This window comes from Betta splendens, chromosome 5, assembly GCF_900634795.4.
Source record: "Betta splendens chromosome 5, fBetSpl5.4, whole genome shotgun sequence".
NCBI lineage: Eukaryota > Metazoa > Chordata > Actinopteri > Anabantiformes > Osphronemidae > Betta > Betta splendens.
Window position 1 is genome coordinate 13,989,605 of NC_040885.2, and position 23,373 is coordinate 14,012,977.

At 47.5% G+C, this 23,373-nt stretch overlaps 1 protein-coding gene across 3 annotated transcripts; it reads left to right on the forward strand.

Moving 5' to 3' along the window:
• Positions 1–822: 822 nt before the first annotated feature.
• On the forward strand, positions 823–21,642 carry itga7 (integrin, alpha 7). 3 transcript variants are annotated; one of them, XM_029150846.3, is made up of 26 exons: positions 823–1,322; positions 9,855–9,982; positions 10,071–10,150; positions 10,253–10,508; positions 11,040–11,171; positions 13,782–13,989; positions 14,097–14,293; positions 14,398–14,486; positions 14,588–14,715; positions 15,037–15,132; positions 15,213–15,274; positions 15,503–15,672; positions 15,771–15,920; positions 16,111–16,226; positions 16,367–16,553; positions 16,660–16,734; positions 16,843–16,922; positions 17,065–17,142; positions 17,320–17,422; positions 17,539–17,742; positions 17,857–17,979; positions 18,057–18,170; positions 18,463–18,561; positions 18,750–18,875; positions 19,210–19,366; positions 20,177–20,316. In XM_029150846.3, the coding sequence occupies exons 1-25, from the start codon at positions 1,105–1,107 to the stop codon at positions 19,318–19,320; spliced, it is 3,330 nt and encodes a 1,109-aa protein (XP_029006679.1). In that variant the 5' UTR covers positions 823–1,104; the 3' UTR covers positions 19,321–19,366; positions 20,177–20,316. The 3 variants fall into 3 exon arrangements, with proteins under 3 accessions (XP_029006679.1, XP_029006677.1, XP_029006678.1); XM_029150844.3 differs by lacking the exon at positions 19,210–19,366 and having other exon boundaries at positions 824–1,322; positions 20,177–21,642; XM_029150845.3 differs by lacking the exons at positions 11,040–11,171; positions 19,210–19,366 and adding an exon at positions 11,709–11,816 and having other exon boundaries at positions 825–1,322; positions 20,177–21,642.
• The last annotated feature ends 1,731 nt before the right edge of the window (positions 21,643–23,373 follow it).

Genomic DNA, 23,373 nt, shown 5'->3' on the forward strand with positions numbered 1-23,373 from the left:
AAAAAAACCCATCAGTATGAATCTGATGATGGTGCCCAGAGACACTAATCTTAGGCCGGTTCTAATCCTCCTGCAGGATTTATAAAGGAACCTCGCTTCCTCCCAGCTGAGCGTTCAGGCATCAAACACCATCAGCTTCTTTTTGGTAGAAACCAACTCACCTAAAACAAGGACACTTTCTATAAACATGGAAAAGCTGGCCCTTATAAAATGACCAAGGTTATATTTAGTCTTGAATGCCCCCCATCGTCAGAGGAAGCATAACTCACGCTCTCCTGAAAACGCTCTACACCACTTTTATCAGCTGTTTGTGTCGCTGGCGTGCAACTGTGTGTGTGGTTTATTGTGTGGAACAGTTGAGGTGACAAAGTGACAGCTGCACACAGTCTGACTCAAGGGAAACAGAAATGGTTAAAACTGCAGCTGAGGGCGACAGGGCACATCGCTGACAGGCTCGTAATGTGTATGAAATTTTTGTCAACTGACTTTTTAACGTCTGAGTTTGTCCCTGACTTTTTTCCTTTAACTTTATTCAAATCTATCCGCACCTCTGGCCACGAGTGTCCACGGAAGGAAGCAGCCCGGACCGTGTGAACGCCACGGAGCAGTCTGAAGTCTTTTCACCCACTCTGTCTCTATTCAGTAGCCTCCAAGTATCCTGACAACCTTGCCTGGTATTTTGGCAGCGGTCCCTTGAGTGTTGATGTCAGCTGAGAGAGGGGAGGGAGCGAGGGAGGGTGGCGGGACTGAGAGAGAGAGAGAGAGAGAGAGAGAGAGGGGAGGGGGAGGAGTGAGCGGGCTATTCAAGGCACTTGTCCTCTGTCTCCCTTCTGAGCGCTGAGGAGGGGGAGGCGCACATGCATGGAGTGAAGCGCTCACACACGGCCACATTTTCGCAGCCTGCTCTTCGGAGTGACAGCAGCAAGAGGAGTGAGAGAGAGAGAGAGAGAGAGAGAGGGCTGGAAGCAAGGGAGGCATCCACAGAGGAGACACAAGACCTCAAAGATCTGGGCATTATTGTTCCGTTTGAGCCACAAAAGGACCCCCCCCCCCCCTCACGGCTGAACGGAACTGTGCTACGGGACCTGCACCCTGCAACCTGCTATGGCCGCCCTGATGGGACACGGGAGCGCTGCCCCCCTCTCGCCCCGCTCCTCTCGCCGCTGGACGAGCCTCCTCTGGGTGCAGCTGACGCTTCTGAGCCCGGTGCTGGGCTTCAACCTGGACACCACTCACACTTTGCACAAGTTGGGCGACCGCGGCACCTTCTTCGGTTTCTCCCTCGCGCTTCACCAGCAGCTCTCTCCCAACCCTCAGAGCTGGTGAGTGGACGACTGCGGCGCCGAGATTGTTCTGTGTGTCCTGTGAGATTGCGACCGAGTTCGAATATGTCATATCTTGCATCTGCACCTGCTTCCCGCACAGATGCCGCGTGGAACATGTGTGTTTGTCGGCTTCGGCTCTGCAGTGGGGACTTTTATGTCGGCCCTGTGTGTGAGATTTGCTAAATCATTGCTCCGCTGATAACGCTGAGCTGGGTGCAGGAGTTTTAGCATGTGAGTCATGTACTGTACAGTGAAAGCCTGAGTTAATAAAGGATGATTTACAGCACGAGGGGATTGGATGAGTGGAGTTCTGCTGAATCAGCTGCCGACCACTGATTTCTCTCGCAGGAGGAAAACGTTTCCTACCTAATTTCTCAGGTCTGATCGTTTGCTCTTCATCAGCTTAGAGGAGAGAAGTATCCCACAGAGTGTGTTTGTGTTAATTGCGGGTCATACATGCATATTTGCTTGTGTACAGCATGTGACCTTGTTCTCTATCTGTCCTGTCCAGTGTTTAATTAAACTTAGCACAATTACATTGTAGATGCTGGACAGGGAGTTGTTAATGTCAACTGAACTTATAGGAACTAGAATCGTACTGAAAATGAATGAACAGGGAGTTGATTTTCTACACATTGCTCTTATGGAGCTCCATATTTAACTGTGGGCTCCTCAGTTTACCCGGTCTGGAGTCATCCTGTCGCCTGGTAAGACCCAGAGAGTGACATCAGCCTTTACACATACACACAGTGACTGAGAGGAGCAGGGGTCATCTCTGATCTGTAACCTTTAGTGAAAACAGATTAAATATTGTTTCCCTGTGTGTGTGTGTGTGTGTGTGTGTGTGTGTGTGTGTGTGTGTGTGTGTGTGTGTGTGTGTGTGTGTGTGTGTGTGTGGAAAGAAACGTCAATACGTCAGTAAAGCAGATGGGCTGATGTGATGGTTTTACTGGAAAAGAGCGGCATGTGATGTCACACAAGATATGACTTACTGTAATGATGATGTCATCAAACGTTAGTTGTTTCATTAGTATTAATGCCTTTTCACAGCCCATTACAACGGGACCTGTAGCCACTGAACGGATTCACTGGAGCAGTTCAGGTTAAGGGCATCAACAGCACAGCCTGATTTATGACTTGCTCCCTAAAACGCCAGCCGATCTAAAATCTAACTTTGTGTGTAAACATTTTCTGGAGATGCTGCTGCACTTTGAGGCGTATTAGTGTGTTTAAATGTATTATTCAGATCCAGCAGCAGTGAATAATGCATTTCCATTAAGCTTTATGACTGAAGCCAGAAGGTCTGTGCCTGCGCTCTTAACCCTTCCTGTGATATCTGGCTTTGAAACAACCGGCCTGGAACTTGTCGCCATCAGAAGCGACTGACTCACTGCCTCTTTGTGTGTCCACGTCTTGGGTTACTGTCGCCAGTAGCCACAGAGCGTCGCGCTCGTTGTGTTACGCCTCTGGGTTCGGTGGCGACTGTGAGGTCACCGCTTTGATGGTGCCATCGTGGGCTTAGTCACGGTTGTATCGCGCAGCCTGCTGTGAATGTGCCAATACCCCGCGTTCCTTCAAAGGCTGAGCCGCACAATGCTGGGCACAAAAGTTCTGTGTAATGAATGCCGTTTTGTTCAGCTTCATCTTCACCAGTAAAACCATGTGGCACCAAAGGCCGCTGCAAAGGTCATCCCATGTGACACAGTCATCTCATATTGACTGCGCTGTAAAAGGATCCTGGCCAGTGACGACTGGAAGGAAGGTAAAATATGGGACAGTTAGAGGAGGATCCATATCTGTAAACTATCAGCATTATCCGGCTTCATTGTCGTGGAAGCAAAGGCCCAATCTGAACTTTGATGCCAGACAGAGGATCAGTCTGAGTTATGTTTGTGTCTGCTATTTATATGGCTATGAGACGTGCTTCTGCTAATAGTTCACTGCCTGGTGAAGACAGGACCCCTGAGCTCAACCCGCCTCCCACTCCCAGCAGCGCGTTTTAAAAATACTGTAGTAAATCTGCCAGGCAACATGTGATGGTAAAACACAACAATCTAGTCCATAAAACCAAAATAAAGTTAATATAAGCAACTGAGACGCTTCGAGAACAGGTGCGTGTTAATGACTCACTTTTAGTTTGATCAGAGCTAGATGGTAAAAACGGGAGACGGACCGGACTGAAACAACAGGCAGGAGGAGGACCAGGTGGAGGAACGGACCCATGCACACACTAGCCGTGGGTGGGTTACGCCCACACCGAGTGGGGAACTACTGCTCTCTAATGAGCGGACAGGATGCGCTCACACTGAGCGCAAGGATACACGCTCACACGAGAAGGGAGGAACCCAGCACAGAAGAACTGAGAAACATATAATAAGTTATTAAACGTAAACAGACACTCGCACTGCACTCGCAGGATGGAAAATAAGCACAAGTAAATAATAACTAAACATAAGTCCACTGCATGGGCAGAACCTGAGCCACCAGCACCAACCGAACTCAAAATCACTGCTCAGCAGGAAACGAACTAACGCTCGGCACCGTCTACTATATATATATATGTATCAAGAGGGACATAGAGAAACCAACTAGAGGCAATTATTACAAACATCACAATATTAAGGTGTAAAGTAACAAAGCTAATACAAAGTTATTATTATTTATTAGAATAAACTTGGACGGGACCAGGATGCTGGACTGGTATTGTTAGAGTCGCCCAGTCTGCGAGCTGCTCATGGCCCATGTGTATTAGCTGATCTTACATTCTGCGAGCTTTTAACGTTATAGCCTACATCGATATGCTTAGAACAGGCTCCGAGGCTCAGGAGCGAGCGTGAAGCCTTCTGCATATACATTCTCATTCAGTGGTTCAGTGCCAGACGTTAAAGTCACCCCGGCCTTAGCGAAGGTGTGCTTCTGCCTCATCATCTGACACAGAGGGTTTCCGGTGGGGGAAGGGGCTTTGCTGCAGTGATGTAGGACACAGATCTCCCAGTATTGTTTCCTGCTGAAGGATTTCTGTCTGGCCTTGGAAGACACCTATTGTGGTCTATCTCTCCTCAGGTCCAGTTACAAGCCGCCTTTTGTGTTAGGTGGATGGTTATAACCATTTTCTGGATTCTTTGGGGCGTGAATAAACTTAAAGCATTCATTTTTATTCCCAGACTGAGGTCTGGAAGAGTCCCACACCTCCCACACCATTGACAGTATTGGTCCCTCTTCCAGTGGCTTTCACGTTGAACTGACCTGCCTTTGTGAGCAGGAATACCACAGGTACCCGATGTAGCCTGGAGTTTGGTTTCACTGAGTGAGGCTCCAAAGCGAAGCCCTCTGAAGTCCAACAAATCCTCTCACTGGACCAGAGGCTTTATTAACACTGCCTAAAAACATGTAGTCATGGGTGACAACCTCACATATATCATATATTTACATACTTAAAGGGTAAGGGGCCAGCGCTACTGGTTCACACATTCATATCAAAAAAGAGTAACTGGGAGCTCATTTACATCATAATAGGCCAATAAAAGCAGCTTTTTCAACCTCAGCTCAGCGGTGGAAAACAAACCTTCCCCCCTCATTCAATTCATGACCTCGCTGCAGCTCCCTCTCTCACACGGTAACTCTTGTTGCGAAACGTCCCAGAGGCCGTCCATGTGACAGCCTTGTAAATACAGGAGCTTCAGCCTGTTGCATCTTATTTGTGTGAGAGACCAGAGTGACTCACCAGCGTGAGCTGTAGGTGCAGCACTAATGCTCGTTGCTTTGTCCCACTCGCGCTCTGTCTGTTCAGCCCGTCCCATTCCTCCACTGGGGCCGGACAAAAGCTCAGTGGGAGGCTGCGCGGCCGGGCAGAGAGCTTTCAGGAATATTACTCTGTGGAGCACGTGCTCGACGGGGAGAGAGGACCAATCTGCAGAGTCAGGAAGAAACATACAACTTAGATGTAATTGAGGCGCAGAGGAAAACGTGCAGTTTGGCATCAGAGGAGCAGGAGCTGATTCCGCATCTGCGCTTCATGCAAAAGCAGATAAGGAGATCCTATTAAAATAGGCCATTCTGCCACATTATCAGATCATCTGATGGTCTTGTTTTTGGGAATAACTCATTGGTCATTAGGTTTTCTTTTCACAAGCACCACCTTATCATAGCATGTCTACAGTATGTGGGGGAGGGGTAAAGGTCTGACGGGGATGGGAGCTGGAAGGGTGAATACATCAGAGCTAGACTTCCCCTTTCATTAAATATATGTATGTGTGACCACGCATGTGCATTTGGAGGCAGAGGCTCAACTGAAGATGCAGTTTAATCAATCAGCTGATGGCAGCTCTACTGGGAGCTGATACTGAGCTGAGATCAGCCTAGAGGAACAGGAAATTACAAGATGCGGAGGTTTTTGTTCTATTTAACAAGGGAGATTTTACTGATTTTGCACAATAGGTTTGTGGTTTAAAGACAATTCTGTTCAGTGTCCTGGCTCTGACTGGGTCTGCTGTGGGCTGGGTCATTCTGTTACAGAATAAAGGGGCCGTCAGATCAGCGGAAACACTGTGGGACCCGCGTCAGAGCCTGGCAGAGTTACTGGTGCATATTAAAGAATTTAATGAGTAACATAAACAAAAACACTCAAACCAAACAAATGTGAAACTAAAGTGAACAATAAAGACCAAACATAGTCAATAAGGCAATAAGGAACGCAACAATGTGATCAACAGAACTGACATAAGGCATTAACTATTGGCACAGAATTGTATATGGGTTAATTTAGCTTAAAGCTAACATGATCTGTGGCACACAGCATGACTAACAGAAGAACAATGACATGGTTTACTATACTAAAAAGGTTCATTAGAATCATTAGAAGCAGTGAAAAATAACGCGTAACTTGTTATTTAGGACTTGTTATTTGGGATGAGACATGAGCTATAAACCTATTAGACACATAAGAATCCCCTACAGTACGTTGCTGTGATCGTTTTCTTTTTGTTTTGTCCATGGTGCTGCCCCTTAACCTCTCATGTGCTCTATTGTATTATTTTCTTCCATGACCAGACTCGGACGTCACAGAATGAATAGGTATGACCCATCAAATGACCCAACAACAAAATCACCAAAAAGAAAATCACACTTTAAAGGAAAGGACATGGAACATGAGAAGCACATTAGATGAATCAATATCTGGGTGAGTGGATAAGGGGTGAATCCACAGGAACTGAGGACGGGTGGTGCCGGCGTGTGGCCTCTTTACACTTCGGACCCGAGGGCCAATCTTTAGCCCATCTACGCCTGGGAGTGGCTGTTGGCTTATTGATCAGTGCTGGGACAGGTTGAGCTCGGGGCTTGTTACAGATGCGTGTGCAGTGACGCTGGGAGCACAGATGCTCCTCAGTCCAGAGGAAAACCGCGCTCGTGCACGTCTTTGCTTCTCACTGGCGCGTTCCGCTGTCCCGTCTGACGTCCTTGAACAAATCGCTGGAGCAGGAAGTCCAGCCACATGTGCGGGCAGCGAACCGCGGAGTCCCAGAGGGGGAGTTCTGGCCCGGCTGGCAGCTGTCTCCGTCTCTCTGTGACCCACCGGCCTCTGTTGTTCCTGAGAGTCACAGATAGTTTAGGTGTTACAAATGTGACCATTCACCGATTCGTCATCTCATTCTCAGCTGTTGTTTTTTCATCTGTAGGAATGATTGTAGAGACTTGGATCAGGTGTGACAGCGGCATCCTCTAGTAATGATTCACGAGGCTGAAACCGCTGTCGTCTGGGTGTCGGGCCGTGGTTTACACAGTTGTGCACTCTGGTGTGTATTCACGAAGGTGCTGTGTGAAAATGTATTCACGTCGCCCGCTGGCCGGTGATGATGTCTGCACGGGTGCACACGCTCTCCTTTGTGTGTAGGTCTATTTGTGTGCCTGTGTGTGTGTCCGGGTCAGAGGTCACTGTCTCAGGATAACAACAGAAGGTCTGGGGAGCCCCGGGGGCCTGAGCCTGTGGAGCCACCGTCTACAGAGCAACAGCCCGACGCTGCTGCCCAGCAGACAGATGTTGCAGGGTGTGAGAAGAATGAAATGGCCACGAAACTGCATTCTGGAAATGTTTAGGGTGTGGAAATTTAATATTTCACAAACTTCATTGGTGTAAAGGACCACGCCTGGAACATTCCAAGCCCGGGTTTGGTTTTAGGCTGCATCCTATGTGCTGTTCTGCGTCTGTCTCTTTCGGCGCCGCTCTTGGTTGAGCCACTCTGAGATTTATGAATTGCAGCAAAGGCAACTCGTGCATTGGCACTGGGCCGGCTGCCAGCGCCCGGTCTGAGTGCATCTGCAATTTCTGCAGCAAAATGAAAAAAAAGCAGCCCAGGTTTTAGCTTAATGTCAGAAGATGCGTCTGTGTTGGTGTGTGTCTGGAGGACGTGGTTCTGAAAAGGTCTCAAGCAAATTTGTGACCTTAAAGTGGGACTAATAAACTGGTGATATACGATTTTTGTTGATCTCCAAGGTCATTCTGTCATAAACAGATGCTTGCTTTCATACTAATAATGTACTGGTCAGCATTTTACAGCATATATTCCAGTGTGTATGTGTGTGTGTATGTGTGTATGTGTGTGTGTTTAGTGGGGAGTGTTAGTGTTGGGGTCACTGCTATGCCCTCCTCTGTGAGCACATGGACATGAGAGTGGAGCAGTGAGGGCCTTTGTGTGTTGATTATGTGTAAGAACATGGACGGCTCTTGTGCCAGTGGAGGGAGGGGTTATTGATCACTGCCCTAAATGCTTTCAGGGCTTTTATCCGTATTACTATGAAACCAGACTGTTTGGTCCAAGTTTTCATTTGTCCAGCCGCTCATTTTTATTTGTTAATAACAAAATGAGCAGCTACTAAGTTAAACTGAGGTTTAAAACATTTCTGTATAGTTTTAGTCAGTTAGGTGAAAGCTGTGCTCCCTCACGTTGATGTGTGAATCACTTCTTAGATTATCAGATTTAGAGGCTCACAGATGCAGGTGGGGTCCATGCAGGCTTTATCTACTCTTCATGGTGGTGTAATTCACACACACACACACACACACACACACACACACACACACACACACACACACACACACACACACACACACACACACACACACACACACACACACACACACACACACACACACACACACACACTCTGCCCCGTGGCATCTCGGTTTGTGTGAATCCCCCATCACACTCAGCGCGTTGATATCTGCTCCAGGCTCAGCAGGAAGCACATGCCCACATTACACACACACTGTCACATGTGGGCTGACTGAAAGATGAGCTTGGCACTGGAGACCATGATCACATTATGTGACTCAATTCCGAACAATGGTGCGAGCGATGAAGTGGGGTCATAAATGATCCATTACTCAGTCATGACATTTTATCCGTGACTAATTTGGGACACGTGTTTCTGTCCGTATCTTTGATGTTTATCAACTTTTAATAAGTCCTAAACTGTCCAAAATTAACTAATAGGCTGAATTGTGATCAGTATTAACTTGTCTCACACAACAAACGTATTCACAGATAGTGTAGGGGATTTCCAGGTAGAGCGGTTTTCTGCTCCTCCTTGATCTTCTCTGTAAACTCTGGTGCTACGGCAGCTTAGCAATGCACCCTCACACCCTCACACCTGCCCGTCGGTGCATAGGGGGAACAGAAGTGGCACCTTAACTCGTCAACATAAACCAGAGCCTGCCGGAATGCGGAGCCACAGGAGGCATCAGATCGTATCAGTCCTCCTCTGAACAGAATCTGCCGTGTTTAGGACGCGTTTGCGTGAGCTTATCACTGTTTGGTCTGGATTTGGACCCCCCGGTGATGTGTGTTTGCGCTGTCGATGTGCAGCCGTGCAGTGATTTGGCTCCGGGCGGCCGTTCGGGGGCCGAGGAGGAGGATTCCTGAGACGTACACGGCTGCTTCTCTGCGTCTCTGTGGCCACGTCTCTGTTTGTCCTGCAGCGCTATCAGCTTGCTACGTTGTATTTATAGTCAAAATACTTCATACAACAAGGTTGGAAAGTTTTCAGACACATTACAGCTACTTGGTGATGACCCAACCAAGCCAGGCCCCTTTCAGCTAACACTGTCATAATTAAATCTGAGCTGTAGTCATATTGTAATTCAATTATTTTTTTCTTCTATGAAACATTCCTATCTTGATTTCCAGCCTCTCTCTGTCTGCTCACGTCTCGCTCCCATGCATTCAGTGGCTCCATGGCTGATGGAGTTTGGTGGAATGTGGCTCAAGGTTCGGTTTTTAAATAGCCTCCTAGCCCGAATCAGCCGCTCCTAATAAGGTAGAGGGAAGTGACACTGACCCCAGAATATCAGCAACCACCTCTCTTCTGATAGTAAAAGTGTAGGACACACAAAGCTCTCATATCAGATATCACACCGCTCCACTCTGGGCGGTCTCTGTTCTAGATGCAGGTGTCTGTCCACTGACCTGTAACGTCTGCCATCCACTGCTGATGCAGGTTATTACCTCTAACATGGCGCTGACATGTCTTCAGGATCCTGGTGGGAGCCCCGCAGGCTGCAGGGCAGGGTCCGCTGCTGGGCACGCGGCCTGGAGCCCTGTTCAGGTGTCCCATCACGCCAGAGGAGTACGACTGCGAGAGGGTGAAGATCGATGGAGAAGGTGAGCTTGTGGTAAATGTGCACAAATGGAGCCGTGTTAGTTTACAACAAGGGAGGCGTCATGATTCCCTTTCACTGTTACTTCTCAGTGAGTCTGGACAGAGAGAGCAAAGACAACCAGTGGCTTGGAGTCACTGTGAAGAGTCAGGGAATCGGAGGGAAAGTGGTGGTAAGAACACACGTCACACTCTTTAGGTCCTCATCTGTAAAAATGTCCTTGTGGAATTCTGTCAGGAGTAGAAATAAAAGTACAATTCCTCCTCCTTCGCAGACCTGCGCCCACCGCTATGAGCTGAGGCAGCGCGTCAGTCAGCCCTCGGAGACTCGCGACCCCATCGGCCGCTGCTACGTCCTGAGCGAGGACCTGGCGGTGCGGGACGACGTGGACGGCGGCGAGTGGAAGTTCTGCGAGGGCCGGCCGCAGGGCCACGAGCAGTTTGGGTTCTGCCAGCAGGGCCTGTCCGCCAGCTTCACGCCCGACAACAACTTCATCCTGTTTGGGGCTCCCGGGACATACAACTGGAAAGGTGAGGCCTCCGGACGAGAAAGCCCCATAAGCAAAGAGCCTTCATGGCTCAATGTTAATGACAATAGAACAAGACAAATAAGAAAAAGCTGACAAATGATGTTGTTTCTTTTAAGGTGATGGTCCTTAATGATGATTAATGATGATGATTTTTATAGTGAAAAAATATGCTTACAAGAAAGAAAGCCAGGCCATATGACTCTTCTATTTAAAACAGTTTTACTAATAGGATGATGCTCGTTAGATAAAGAAAACCACCTTGATTTATGAGGCAATCTAGCGATTGGACGCTGGAGTCAGAGCAGAGCAGCAGCGACCTGTTAATCAACCTAAGCGCTGAGATTAATCTGCTGCATTAATCAGTTACTGATTATATTATTCCCGTCATACAGGATCAATAATGTGCTTCACTGCTGTTTCTGAACGTGAGATATAGTTGTGATTTAAGTGAATGAGCAGAAGGTCCGGTGTTGTGTTGCGTTGCGTTTGCTGTGTTGTGGCTCTGCTGTGCCTTCACCTTCTTCCATTCCAGGGGAGATGCACGTCCAGCTTCTGAACCAGACCTTGCTCGACCTCGGTCTGTACGACGACGGGCCCTACGAGGTGGCAGATCAGAAGCAGCTGAATGCCAAGCTCATCCCCGTGCCCTACCACAGTTACCTGGGTAGGACTCCCCCTCCCACCCCCCTGCTGCCTGTGGGCAGGAGAGAGGGAGAGGAGCAGAGGTGGAGCCCCAGCGGGGCTCAGGCTGTACCCCAACATGGCCGACGCGAGGCCAAGGCGCCTCCGCCCGCTCCAGTCAGTCCGTTTCCTGGCGACTCATGCGACTCCACCCTCTCTTTAAGAGACAAAAATGACGCGAATCCCTCGGATGCCAAATGAGTCCACCCACCAACAATGTCAAATGCAATGCGAATGATCCTCCACCCGCCCACCAGGGAAGCGCTGGAGAATCGTCCCAAGTTCAGGAGGGCGGCGCAGGGAGTCGGGGTACAGGCTGAGCCTCGCGTGTCGGCTCGCTAACGGAGGTTCAGCAGGACGGAAAGCTCCAAAGACCAAGCGCCAGTCGATCACAGCTCGTCTCACCTGCACCCTCCTTTTCCCTTTTCACTCTTTTGTTCTCCCCCATCATTTCACCATCCCATCACCCCCCCACCCCCCACACTCCTCCCTCTGCCTCTCTGTCTGTCTTGGGCCGTAGGGCTGTTGTTCATGGCTAGCCCTGTTGAAGACACGCTGCTGTACAAAACTCTGGAGCCCTCCAGGCGGCCCACGCCCTTTGAGGACGTAGCTCATAATAGCTACTTAGGTTTGTAGGCGTGAGGTGCCCGTGTTTGGACTGGGTGGGGTTGTAGTGGACGTAGTCCCGCTCTCTTCTTCGTCTTCGTCTTTGTGCTAATTTCACTTTTATTATTTAGACTTTAGTTGGGGATAGTATCGCCTTCCCTGTTATTAAGAGGCAGCCGCTCAAAATGAAAACTAGCTTAAAACTGAAACCGAGTAACGGTTTCTTATCTCGCTTTTGGATTGGACAGACGTTGTCTCTTTTAATAGCGGGGGGGTGTTCGTTCTGTCTGTAGTTCTCTGTCGTCTGTAGTGTGTTGAGTCTGTCGGTTGCATGTGTGTGGGTACAAAACCTTTCAGGTGGTGGTGTTCATTCAACTCTACTAAGCTATTGGATTGATCTGACTATTAACTGTCGGCATATGCTATTTTTTAAATAAATAATGGAGATGTATTAACTTAACTTTCTTACAAAACAAATAGTTTGTATGCAAGTAAAGTCTATTTAATTTTACGTCTAGGAGACAGGTGTGTTTAAGCCAAAGGTCATTGTGCCGGCATGTTTCATTTTTAATGTCTCCCTTTAGTTTAACCAGCTGAGCCTGAGGCACTAACATTAGTTTTCTATAAGATAATGATGCATATAGGGCTAGAGTCAATAGGGTTCATCCTCTGGGAACCATGAATGTCATGCTCCTCTATGTACTTGTTGTTGACGTTTTTCAGGCTGTTTTTTGTAGAAAGTTTTCTGACGCACTCGGTCATTGGCGTCTGCGCGTCCGCCTGCTCCACAGCAGCGGCTGATTGTTATTGTGCGGTGCTAGTTATTGCTACTCACTAAGTGTGTGGTTGTGCTGTAAATCTCGGCGTTCACATGCCTCCGAGCCCATTTATCTTCACCATATTAAATTGTTTCCTTGACAACACTAATTCCCATCTGACCTTTTCAGCCTTCGTTTACAACTCACATGCTTCCAATATGCATTCACAGACACCACGCCCATGCATGCTTAGGAAATAACAGAGACTGTGGAAATGCTTATTTATGATAGTGAAATTAAATCTTAGGGTTTCACAAACCTCAAATGAACCTAAACCAAACAGGCGCTAAATGTGCAGTGTCCACTCCTGTTAAAAACCTTTTGCTCCTCCACCTTTAGCGTGTTTAGCTTCATGGTTGTGGCCCTTTAGCTAACCTGTGCGTTAACCCCCCCCCATGTGTAGGAAGCAGCGCAAAGTCCCAGTGAGCTGGTTTTTACAGGAGATGAGACGCGGCCTGTCGCATTCCACACCTGCCTCCTTACAGCCCTTCACTGTTTGTCTCTGCATGCGTCACCTTTCAAACTGTCTGCATGTCACGTTTTAGATTAGAGAGGAAAATGCATGCGGTTGATTCCTTTGGGCATCATGTGCTGCTTTTCACAGCTTGGTGCACACAGTCCGGCTCCACTCGTTCGAGTGCATGTAAACCTGATTTACATTCATGTTGTGGACATTCCTCTGCACAACACGTACACACACACACACACACACACACACACACACACACACACACACACACACACACACACACACACACACACACACACACACACACACACACACAGAGGCTATAAACCTGATTAATGCCCACCCACTGTGTTTGCAGACTGCCTTCACCAGAGGCAGCTGATTCAGAGCAACAGGACCATGAATCTCATGGGACATTAGACAAAGCTCGGTGCAGCTCCTTCTCCTGTGAACACAACCAGCCTGTTTGCTTTTACTAGTGGACGCTCAACCATTCGCTTCCCATCGACGGCGTCCACTGGCAAACGCAGGACATTTACACACATCATGACTTTGGCATAAAATCAATAGTCACTTAGCAAACATTTCATTAGTAAGGAGATGAGCAGAACATGCTACACGAGAGGCGCTGAGCCTCAGTCAATACAAACCCCCAACCCTTCCTTCCGCCTCCGCTCTGACTTCCTTCTTCTCCGTCCAGGGTTCTCTGTGGACTCTGCCATGGGCATAATGAGCCTCCGGGAGCTGACCTTTGTGGCGGGGGCTCCTCGGGCCAATCACATAGGAGCTGTGGTGCTGCTGAAGAAGGACAACGTCTACCGGCTGGTGCCACAACACATTTTCTGGGGCGAGGAGCTGGCGTCGTCGTTTGGGTACTCGGTCGCCACCACAGATCTAAACAAGGACGGGTGAGGATGTAGTGAACGCGAATGGGAATCTCGGATTATTAGTTTCCATTCACAAAGTGTCACTTTTTAGGAGCTGATAAGTTGAATGGATTTCTGTCTGTTTGCAGCTGGACAGACCTCATAGTAGGAGCGCCTAATTTTTTTGACCGTAAAGCAGAGATCGGCGGAGCTGTTTACGTGTATCTGAACCCCTTCGGACACTGGGACGATCAGGCTCGGCCCATTCGTCTCAATGGGACCTACGACTCCATGTTCGGGATGACGGTCAGCAACATAGGGGATCTGGATCAAGACGGATATGGAGGTTCACATTATTGTTTTGTTTGTTAAATCGCTGCACAACCTGAGACCTGAACACAACAGACTTAAACTGTGATGGGATTTCTAATCGTCTCGTGTCTGTGTCAGACATCGCCGTGGGAGCACCGTTTGACGGAGACGGCAAGGTTTTCATTTACAGAGGCTCGGATGCTGGAATCGAGACAAAACCTGCCCAGGTGACTTTGACACAACGATAACATTTAGAACATTCCTTATTTCATAACAGAAATAAGGAAAGATGGAAGATAAGACTCATTATCGTTTTTATTCCCATTAGGTGTTGGACGGCCGCGACTTTGATGTGAAACGTTTTGGATATTCCATCTCAGGTGGTTTGGATATCGACAAAAACCACTATCCAGATGTGGCAGTGGGTTCCCTCAATGACTCGGTGGTTCTCTTCAGGTAAAACAAGTCACTGCAGGATCAATGAGTTCAATAATCTGAATCAGAATCAGCTTTAATGGCCACGTTTGCACAGGACAACCAAGGAATCCGTCTTGGGATTGACAAAAAAAATATTTACAATTTAATTATAGTTATTTACAAAAATGAACACATAAAGAATATAAACTGCAGCTCGCTGTAACACATGTTTTATGGGAAACATCACCTACAACTTCAGACCACTTACTACTGTACTAATGTTTAGCCCTAACTCAAATCATCTTATCATCATTGATTGAAGTTTTGGTCAAACCTTGGTGTGTTCTCTGTTTCTTTCAGGTCTCGCCCAGTCCTTCATGTGATCCGAGAGATAACGATCAACCCTCAGAACATAGACCTGGAGCAGCGCAACTGTAAGGGCAGAGATGGAGTCTGGTAAGAGGCGCATGTGCCACAGAACCACAGGGACGAAAACAACAGACGAAACGCTCACCACCGACCCTGTCTTTTCTTAGCGTGGAGGTCAAGGCCTGCTTCACCTACACAGCCCACCCAGAGCACTACTCACCACACATTAGTAAGTCCCACCTCTGCCCCTGTGTGCCGTCGGATCACTCTACTGCTGCTGGGGAGTCAGTGCTAGAAACCCTATCAGTGCTATTAGTGCATTAAACCACAGCTGTGTAATCCTGTATTCCCTCAGATGGGGGCTGATTGTACCCCCCTCCCACTGTGTGTGTGTGTGCTGACATTTCTGATTCTCGGCCTCTAAGCACCGCTCCCGTTGTGTCTGTCCCCTTTAAAGCCCTGGTGGTGCGTTTTGAAGCGGACACGGAGCGCAGGAAGCTGGGCCTCCCGCACCGCGTCACCTTCCTGGGCCACAGTTCCCTGGAGCCCGAGTACACGCAGAGCGAAGAGGTGGAGCTGCATCGACAGCGGCACCCCGCCTGCACCACCGCCACCTTCCAGCTGCACGTCAGTGCCTTTCAATTAGTCTTCATGCCTGTTATTAGGGTCCTTTTTGAGGCAATAGGTTCACTGTTTTTCATTTTCTGATGTCTCTGTCCACGCAGGAGGGCATTCGTGACAAGCTGCGTCCCATCTCCCTGGTGATATCTCACACTATCAAACCCGTGCCCCCACGCAGACACTCGGGCACCAAGAGACTGGAGAAGTTGGCACCTGTGCTGAACATTTCCCCCTCGAATACGCTTCACTCTGAAGTCAGTAACAGCAAAGAAACATGAGCATGTTATGGTCTGGATGCAGTTTGAGCTTCTTCTGTTCATGGAATAAAAGGCTTTTGTATAAATATACTTTTGAGCTACTTCAGTTAAATGTATTTCATGTCTTATGAAATCTAAATTTTGTTGACATGATTCATGCCCCTGTCTTTTTGTTTACTCTCTGAAGGTGAACTTCCTGCGAGAAGGTTGCGGAAGTGACAAAATCTGTCAGAGCAACCTGAAGCTGAGTTACCAGTTTGGAACGCGACCCCTGACCTCTGACCTCTTCACCCCCCTGCCAACGTTAGTATCTGTGTGAGCTGGGCGATTTGACAACACAAACAGTCACGTGTTCCTACTGTTGCTCCACTGTTGACACCCAAGGACTCGATGCACCTGTACTGTAGCTGAGCCGTCTCATTTGCGTTGCTGCCCTCGTGCAGGGACGAGGATGGCGTGCAGGTGTTCTCCCTGTCCGATCAGCGGCTGCTGGTGCTGGAGATCACGGTCACCAACGCGCCCTCTGACCCGCTGCTTCCGGAGGAGGACGGCGACGACGCTCACGCCGCGCAGCTGAACGTCTCGCTGCCAAACACGCTGTCGTACGCCGGCTCCAGGATCCCACAGCAGGTACAAAGCAGTGCATATACTGGAGCTGGCCATGTCAACACATGGACTGTAATAATTAACATGATGATGAACAGCTTTTATTCCTTGATACCTTGGTTGGGTGTAGATGAGCTGTCAAGCCAACCAGAATGGCTCTCAGGTTGAATGCGACCTGGGAAACCCAGTCAAACGAGACGCTAAGGTAAGGCTGAAACCTGCCTGATTATGAAGTAACATACTTGATAAAACGTCCTGTGTGCTGCCAAAAATCCTTTTGTCTGCTGTTTTAATCAACTGTTCCGTTTCTCAGCTGAAATTCTCCATCAACCTGAGCACGTCGAACATCACCATCGAGACCACTGAGCTGAGAGCAGATCTCCTTCTGACGACGTAAGCCTCTGCGTCTCCTGACGGGGTCATAATGGACCTGTATTGTGTATTCCGTACACACTGAGCGTGTGTGCAGTATTACATTTCCAATATCTGACTTAGATCAAATTCACTTGTGCTGAGGCGTCTGTCTTGTCTTCAGGATCAGTGAGCAGCTCGACCTGGTCCCAGTCACAGCATTTGCTAAAGTTGTGATAGAGCTCCCCCTGTCTGTCAGCGGGTGAGTAGCACCTGCAACCTTTTTGTTAGCGCCAACCTGGACTTTACACCAAACTGCAAGTCAGATGCACATATGCTGGTTTTGTACTGCACAGGATTTAAATGCATTTCCTCCCTTGCACTGAGTGGTGATGTCAGAGCTTGTGCAGCGGTCTGACTCGGATCTGTGTTCCTGCAGACTTGCCCGACCCCACCAGCTGTTCTTCAGTGGCGCTGTAAGAGGAGAGAGCGCCATGACGAGCCTGGAGGACATCGGCAGCCCAGTCGATTTTGAGTTTGTGGTGAGGTTCAGTGGCTCTTGTCTCTACATGTGTGTCTTGTGGCTGAATTGACATTTTAGCCTGTAAAAAACATCCACAGTGTCTGTCTTCTAGTATCTATGTGTGTTTTCTCTTAGGTTACTAATCCTGGGCAGGTTCTGCAGACACTTGGCTCGGCCTTCTTAAACATCATGTGGCCTTATGAACTAGCCAATGGCAAATGGCTCCTGTATCCTGACAGCCTGACCTTTGAGGGTCAACCCGGCACAGAGTGCGTCCCCACAGGCGCCTTGAATCCTCTGAAGCTGCAGAGCTCTGCTCCTGCAGAGAGTTCTGACAAGGTAAGCAGCCTTTAAAGATCATCCTACTGAGGACACAGCTACATCCGGTTGCACTTGTGTTTCTTTCAACTACATAACGGATGTCTGTCCGTGTCAAATACTCATCTGCACCAGCACCAGGGGGGGAGGACACGCCGCTCCCACCCAGAGGAAGCGGGTCACGTCCTGACCAAAGGCAGCCCGGGACGAAGCACCCCAGCTGTGGCAGCGTCAGAGAAACGCAAGTCGCTCAAACTGGTAAGAGGGGACCGAGGGATGAGACGGACCCTAAACGTGTCCACTGACTGATCATCTCCCATCACCTCTCGCTCCAGGACTGTCTCTTGGGGTCGGCGCGCTGTGTTCTGTTGCAGTGTCCTCTCCACAGCTTCTCGGGTCAGGCTGTGCTCAGGATCCACGCCAGGCTGTGGAACAGCAGTTTCACAGAGGTAAAAAACCCCCTCCTGTCTCTGACATTAGTCATTACTAATGCGACTTCTACAGCTGCTGCTGGCGCTGAATGGGTGGTCGCTGCAGCGGAGGGTGATTAATGTGAGGTGTCAAGAAGCTTTGATACCAACAGAGTCAGAGGCGTGTGAAGACAACGGCTCTGACCTGCGCCTGTGACTGTTCCAACATCCAAATTGTAACACATAGGTCAAAGTGCATGAAGCTACATGTCTTGGCCTATAGTACAGCAGATGATAACACAGCTAACTGGAAGCGTTGGTTGTTTCCCAGGATTTCCCAGCAGTCAGTGCCCTGGAGCTGCTGGTCAGAGCGAACATCACGGTGAAGTCCAGCATCAAGCACCTGCTGCTCAGAGACGCTGCTGCACAGGTAATTAACACACTTCAAGCCCAGCGCTGCAAATAAATAATGCACGTTTTATTGATCTCCCACCAGCTTCTGTTTGCTAATTACTGCCTGCAACAATAAGGAATGTAGCTGAATGAATTTTTAATTATTAGCTGTATTATTGTGATCATCTTATACTGTTTTCCCTTTTTTCCTCCATTGTTCTGCAGGTTCCGGTCATGATCTACCCTGAACATGGTCTTGCTGACCAGTACTGGATCCCCTGGTGGATCATCCTCATTGCCATCCTGGCCGGGATCCTGCTGCTGACTCTGCTGGTCTGCATACTGTGGAAGGTAACGCTCGCTTCCTGAGTCATGGGCTGGTGACAATCGGCAGTAAATATTAATAAAAATCTTCACAGAATCCCTTCATAGTAAATATTAAGTAAAAAAAACAGTTGATGGTGTTTTCGTCCATGTCGCTCATTTTTCATCGTTCCTGTCAACTTTATTCTGTTCTGTCCTACAATCAGTTTATTCCTTTCAGCCCACTCTCAACTGCTCTTTTCCCTTCCTGTACTTGTGTTTATCCCTGTCTCTCATCCCTCTTCACCTGGGACTTTTCCCCTTTCGTCTGATGGTTCATGCCTACCTTTCGCTGCCTCCCTGTGGTTCTCTGTTGGCCCAGTGTGGGTTCTTCAAGCGCAGCGAGCGGCGCCGGCACTATGAGACGGAGTACTACCGCGCCCATTTGGGGGTCCAGCCCTCGGAGGCGGAGAAGCAGGCGACAGAACTATAAAAAAGTCGTTCTGGCCTGTTCTCCCCTCCTCCTCTCCCTCCAAGTGGTAAACACTTCGCCCATAAAGGCTTCGCGCTACGCACTATGCTGTGAATGGTGTTGATCTATACAGCATGAACTGTCAGCACCTTTTGACTGATTGCTATTACAGAGTGGCGGCTAGATGACCGTGTGCTAAGCTTGGCTTTTCTATGATAGTTAGACAAAATAGGACATAGGAACATACTTAATTACTGAGTTTGGAAATTAATTCAATTAATTCAAGGCTAAGTCTTTTATTCAGCACCACTGTTGTCTTTATTTAATGTGTGGCTGCTCAGAACCCTCCGTCCTTCAGAGCTGTGAGATGCCTGCTACTGTACCTGCTTTTGTTCAGTCTGGCACCCATCTGTGCAAACTATCAAGTATTGACATCACCATCTTAAAGACTCATCATAGTGTTGTGCAAAATTGCTTTACTCATCCAAAATATATGATGTAATACATCGTTCTAGTACTAGTTCTGTAATGATTGACCGACTGAGTGGTGCGAGGACTCAGTGAAAACACGTCAAACCCTCCAGGTGCCAGAATGAGCGTGTTGATTGTATTAATACACTGCGGCAGTGTGTTGGCGTGAGACACAATCTAGAGCATGTGTGCAAATGCTTTTTGTTTGTGTTGTTGTCTGTCAAACACTGGGGAGAAGGTCGTCGTCACTCAAATATTTTTTCTTCTCGTGTGTGAGACTCATTAGACCAAATCAGAAGGTACTAATGCAGCGCATGAACAAGAAGACGTTCTGAAGTAAACGCTGCTGATTTGTATTCTCACGGTTATGAACAGTATATTATTTCCTGCCTCTCTCTTCTCTCAGTGTGGCTTCTTCCGACGGGCTCACTACAAAGACAAACTGCCTCAGTACCACGCGGTGAAGATCCCTCGCGAGGACCGGCCCCAGTTCCAGACTGAGAAGTCAGGAGTGGTCCATAAAAAGGAGTGGGCCACGCACTGGAGCGACGGGACCTCGTAACGCTCTCCCCGACGCACCGACTGACTGAATTATCAAAATCACCAGTGTGACACTAAAAACTACTCAAACATGCACACAGACTGATATGATGTGCACTCTGTACTGTGTCAGTACCTGCTTCACTGTGACTGGATCCACACGCTCACCCACTGATCGTCAGCCTTGGATGGTTTATTCATATCATGCGTCTGTATCGGTGTTACAGAAAACACTGCAGGTCAGTAACAGTGCAGCACATGTTCAGCAGCTCCATATAGACTTTGCTGTCTGTCATCAGTTCTGACTGACACAAAAAAAAGACTACAACCGCCAGACACGCATGGATGCACAAGCATAGAACATAAAACAAGAGACACACAAACACTGGACAATAGGAGGAGGCCACTGCTCATGACAAAGACTACTTTTCTACTGTAAGACTGACCGCTGAGGCACTGAAAATATATATATATTTGGATGCTCTTTTAGTGGAAGTGTTGGAACGTGGGAATGAAAGAAGTAAAGTTGCAGGAGGTCGAATGTGTTTCTGGGTTCGCTAATTGCTCTGGTTTTGCAGAAAATGTGTTGAAAAGAATCAACATTTCAGTTTGTACTGTATTAACATATGTTCTCAAGAATCAGCCAAATGAACTGTATGCATGAAGAAACCATATCTAATTCACATTCTGTCCTTTTGCATCGTTAGACATTAAATGAGGGATGTTGAATAAATGTCCTCTCTATGAAGGACATAAATTTAATCTCAGTGTATTTAATGACTATGTTTGGAAACACAACCCAGAGTCACTGAATTACACATTTAAATAGTGAGGTTTGATTATTTTATTGTTTTTGCTGAGATGTAAAAATGTTTCCGTTTTGTCTCCAAACTGAGCAGAAACATATTAACCTGTTTGTGGCACTGTTCCTGATGATGTGCTCAAATCAAACCAGCCGGGGCAACACTGCTCATTAAGTCCTTCACTACTGATATTTGTACATGTAAACAAGTGCCTTATGGTAAAAGTGGCAGGTTTCAGAACTCGAGGCTTCTGCACATGAGAACCTGCAGCCCTGAAGCATCTGGAGGACGGTAACGAGCATCCGTCCAGCTCGACAGGAACAGAAGACGCCCCGCGGTGCCGAGGACAAATGAGGTGAAAAGCATGAAGAGCCAAGAGTTTTTGGGTATTGCTGGACAATCTTGTATTAGATGCATGAAACTGCTGTTGCTGTGCTGCCTTCACTTGTTTTTGTTTTATTTATTTTTTTTGTTTAGCTGCACTGTAAATAAAATGAAAGAAACAATAAACCCAGTACAAACAACAATACGACAACTTGAGTTCTATCATTTGTGTACAATTTCAAGCCAAATGCTGAGAAATGTTCTACTGTACCAAGCTGAATTTGAGCATCTTGTAGTTTAGTTCTTGAACATCAGGTGGCGTTAAAGCTCTTAAATCGAATATCCACCAAGTCTCAACAGGAAGAGAAAATGATAAATGGAATCATGATTAGTGTAGGCTAGATCAGATTGTGTATTAGAGTGTCTACATATTTTCTACCTTGAATTAACATACATTCCCAAATAAAGGGGCAGATTAGAGTGCACAAATAACTGCAGTCGTTACCATGGTTACACAAAGCAGATGTTAGTGCTGCTTAAGACCGTTGTAGAAGGCAGACGACTTGAACCCAACTGCAAAGCCCTCGTGTAGCCACTACTGCGCCAAAACCACCCGTTTGCGTGGCCTGCTCTGCTAATCTTTGCACCCTGCGCCCACGCCAGTGGAATAAAGCGAACTTCCTCTGGGCACCTTATTAGAGCATACGGGTCTTCTAGTGGTGCGATGGAATCCAATATCATGGTCTTTTCCACCCGGCAAGCATCAGGTTGAGCTCAATTATATCATCAAACAATTAAAAATTTTTTGAGGTTGATCAACACAACCTCTCATTTATTCATTGTTTTAACTTTGAGTTGATGTTGATGAGTAATATTGTCCATAATACACCTGGCAGGGAGTTTAGTCTCAGGCTCTGTTGTTGGGTAATAGAGGTTTTGTTGGAGCATCTTACACAGGAAACAGCGTCTTCCTGAAGCCAATGTGCTACAAACTTAACCCTTAGTCTACTTTTATCTCACCACCACCAGATTTATACACTATGTTCATCTTATATGTCTGTTGTAGTATTCAGGTGGTTCAGGTGTTAAAACATTGCATTTAGTCATTCCATAATATTAGACCTCAAACACACTGTCACAAGTTTTAGACATACTGTATTAGCAGAGGCACAAGCAACATTTGTGTTTTTTATTTTACTGTATATGTTTATTGACTTGTTTCTTTACCAGTGACATTCCATATACGTTTGAAGTACCAATTACAGTACAAATACTCTTTTCCAACCTTATTTTCAGTTTGTCATTTTTATGGAAACTATTTAAGTAATTTGCTCTAATTTTGCAGTCGTTGCTCCAGAGTTGACAAACACATGCGATCTAAAACTAAAGGTTTTCTGTCTAGATCACTGGCATGGCTCTGCCAGCCTCCCTCTCCCACCTCTTCTTTACTGTGCCCACTTTACGTTCTTCCCCTTCAGCCCTAATCATCTGATTCAGTTCACCTGTGCCTTTGTACCTGAGTCAACAAATAAGAACTCACCTGACTCAACTATCTTGCTGGTCTGTCTGTTCTACACCTTTTGTGGGACTGATTGTCTTAGTTCTCGCCATGTGCCGAAGAGACTTGCCTTGAACCTAATGCTGATCCATAACCACAGGTGAGAGCAATCCTGTCCTGCTGTGTTCTTGTCATGCCTTAACTCCATCAGCCGGTGCTTTGCGTTGAAGCCGTCTCAGTTATGCATTGTAGTCCACGTAAGCCGTGCATTATGCCTTTCTCTACCATTTGTTAGTAGATACTGAATATATTTGTCATGCATTTTATTAAGAATAATCAGGTCCAGGTCATGTGTTAAAGTAAGAGTGCTAATTTTAATATATTGTCAAATCATGCCTCAATGAAGTCCTGTGTTTGGGCCCCACAAGAAATGGCAGA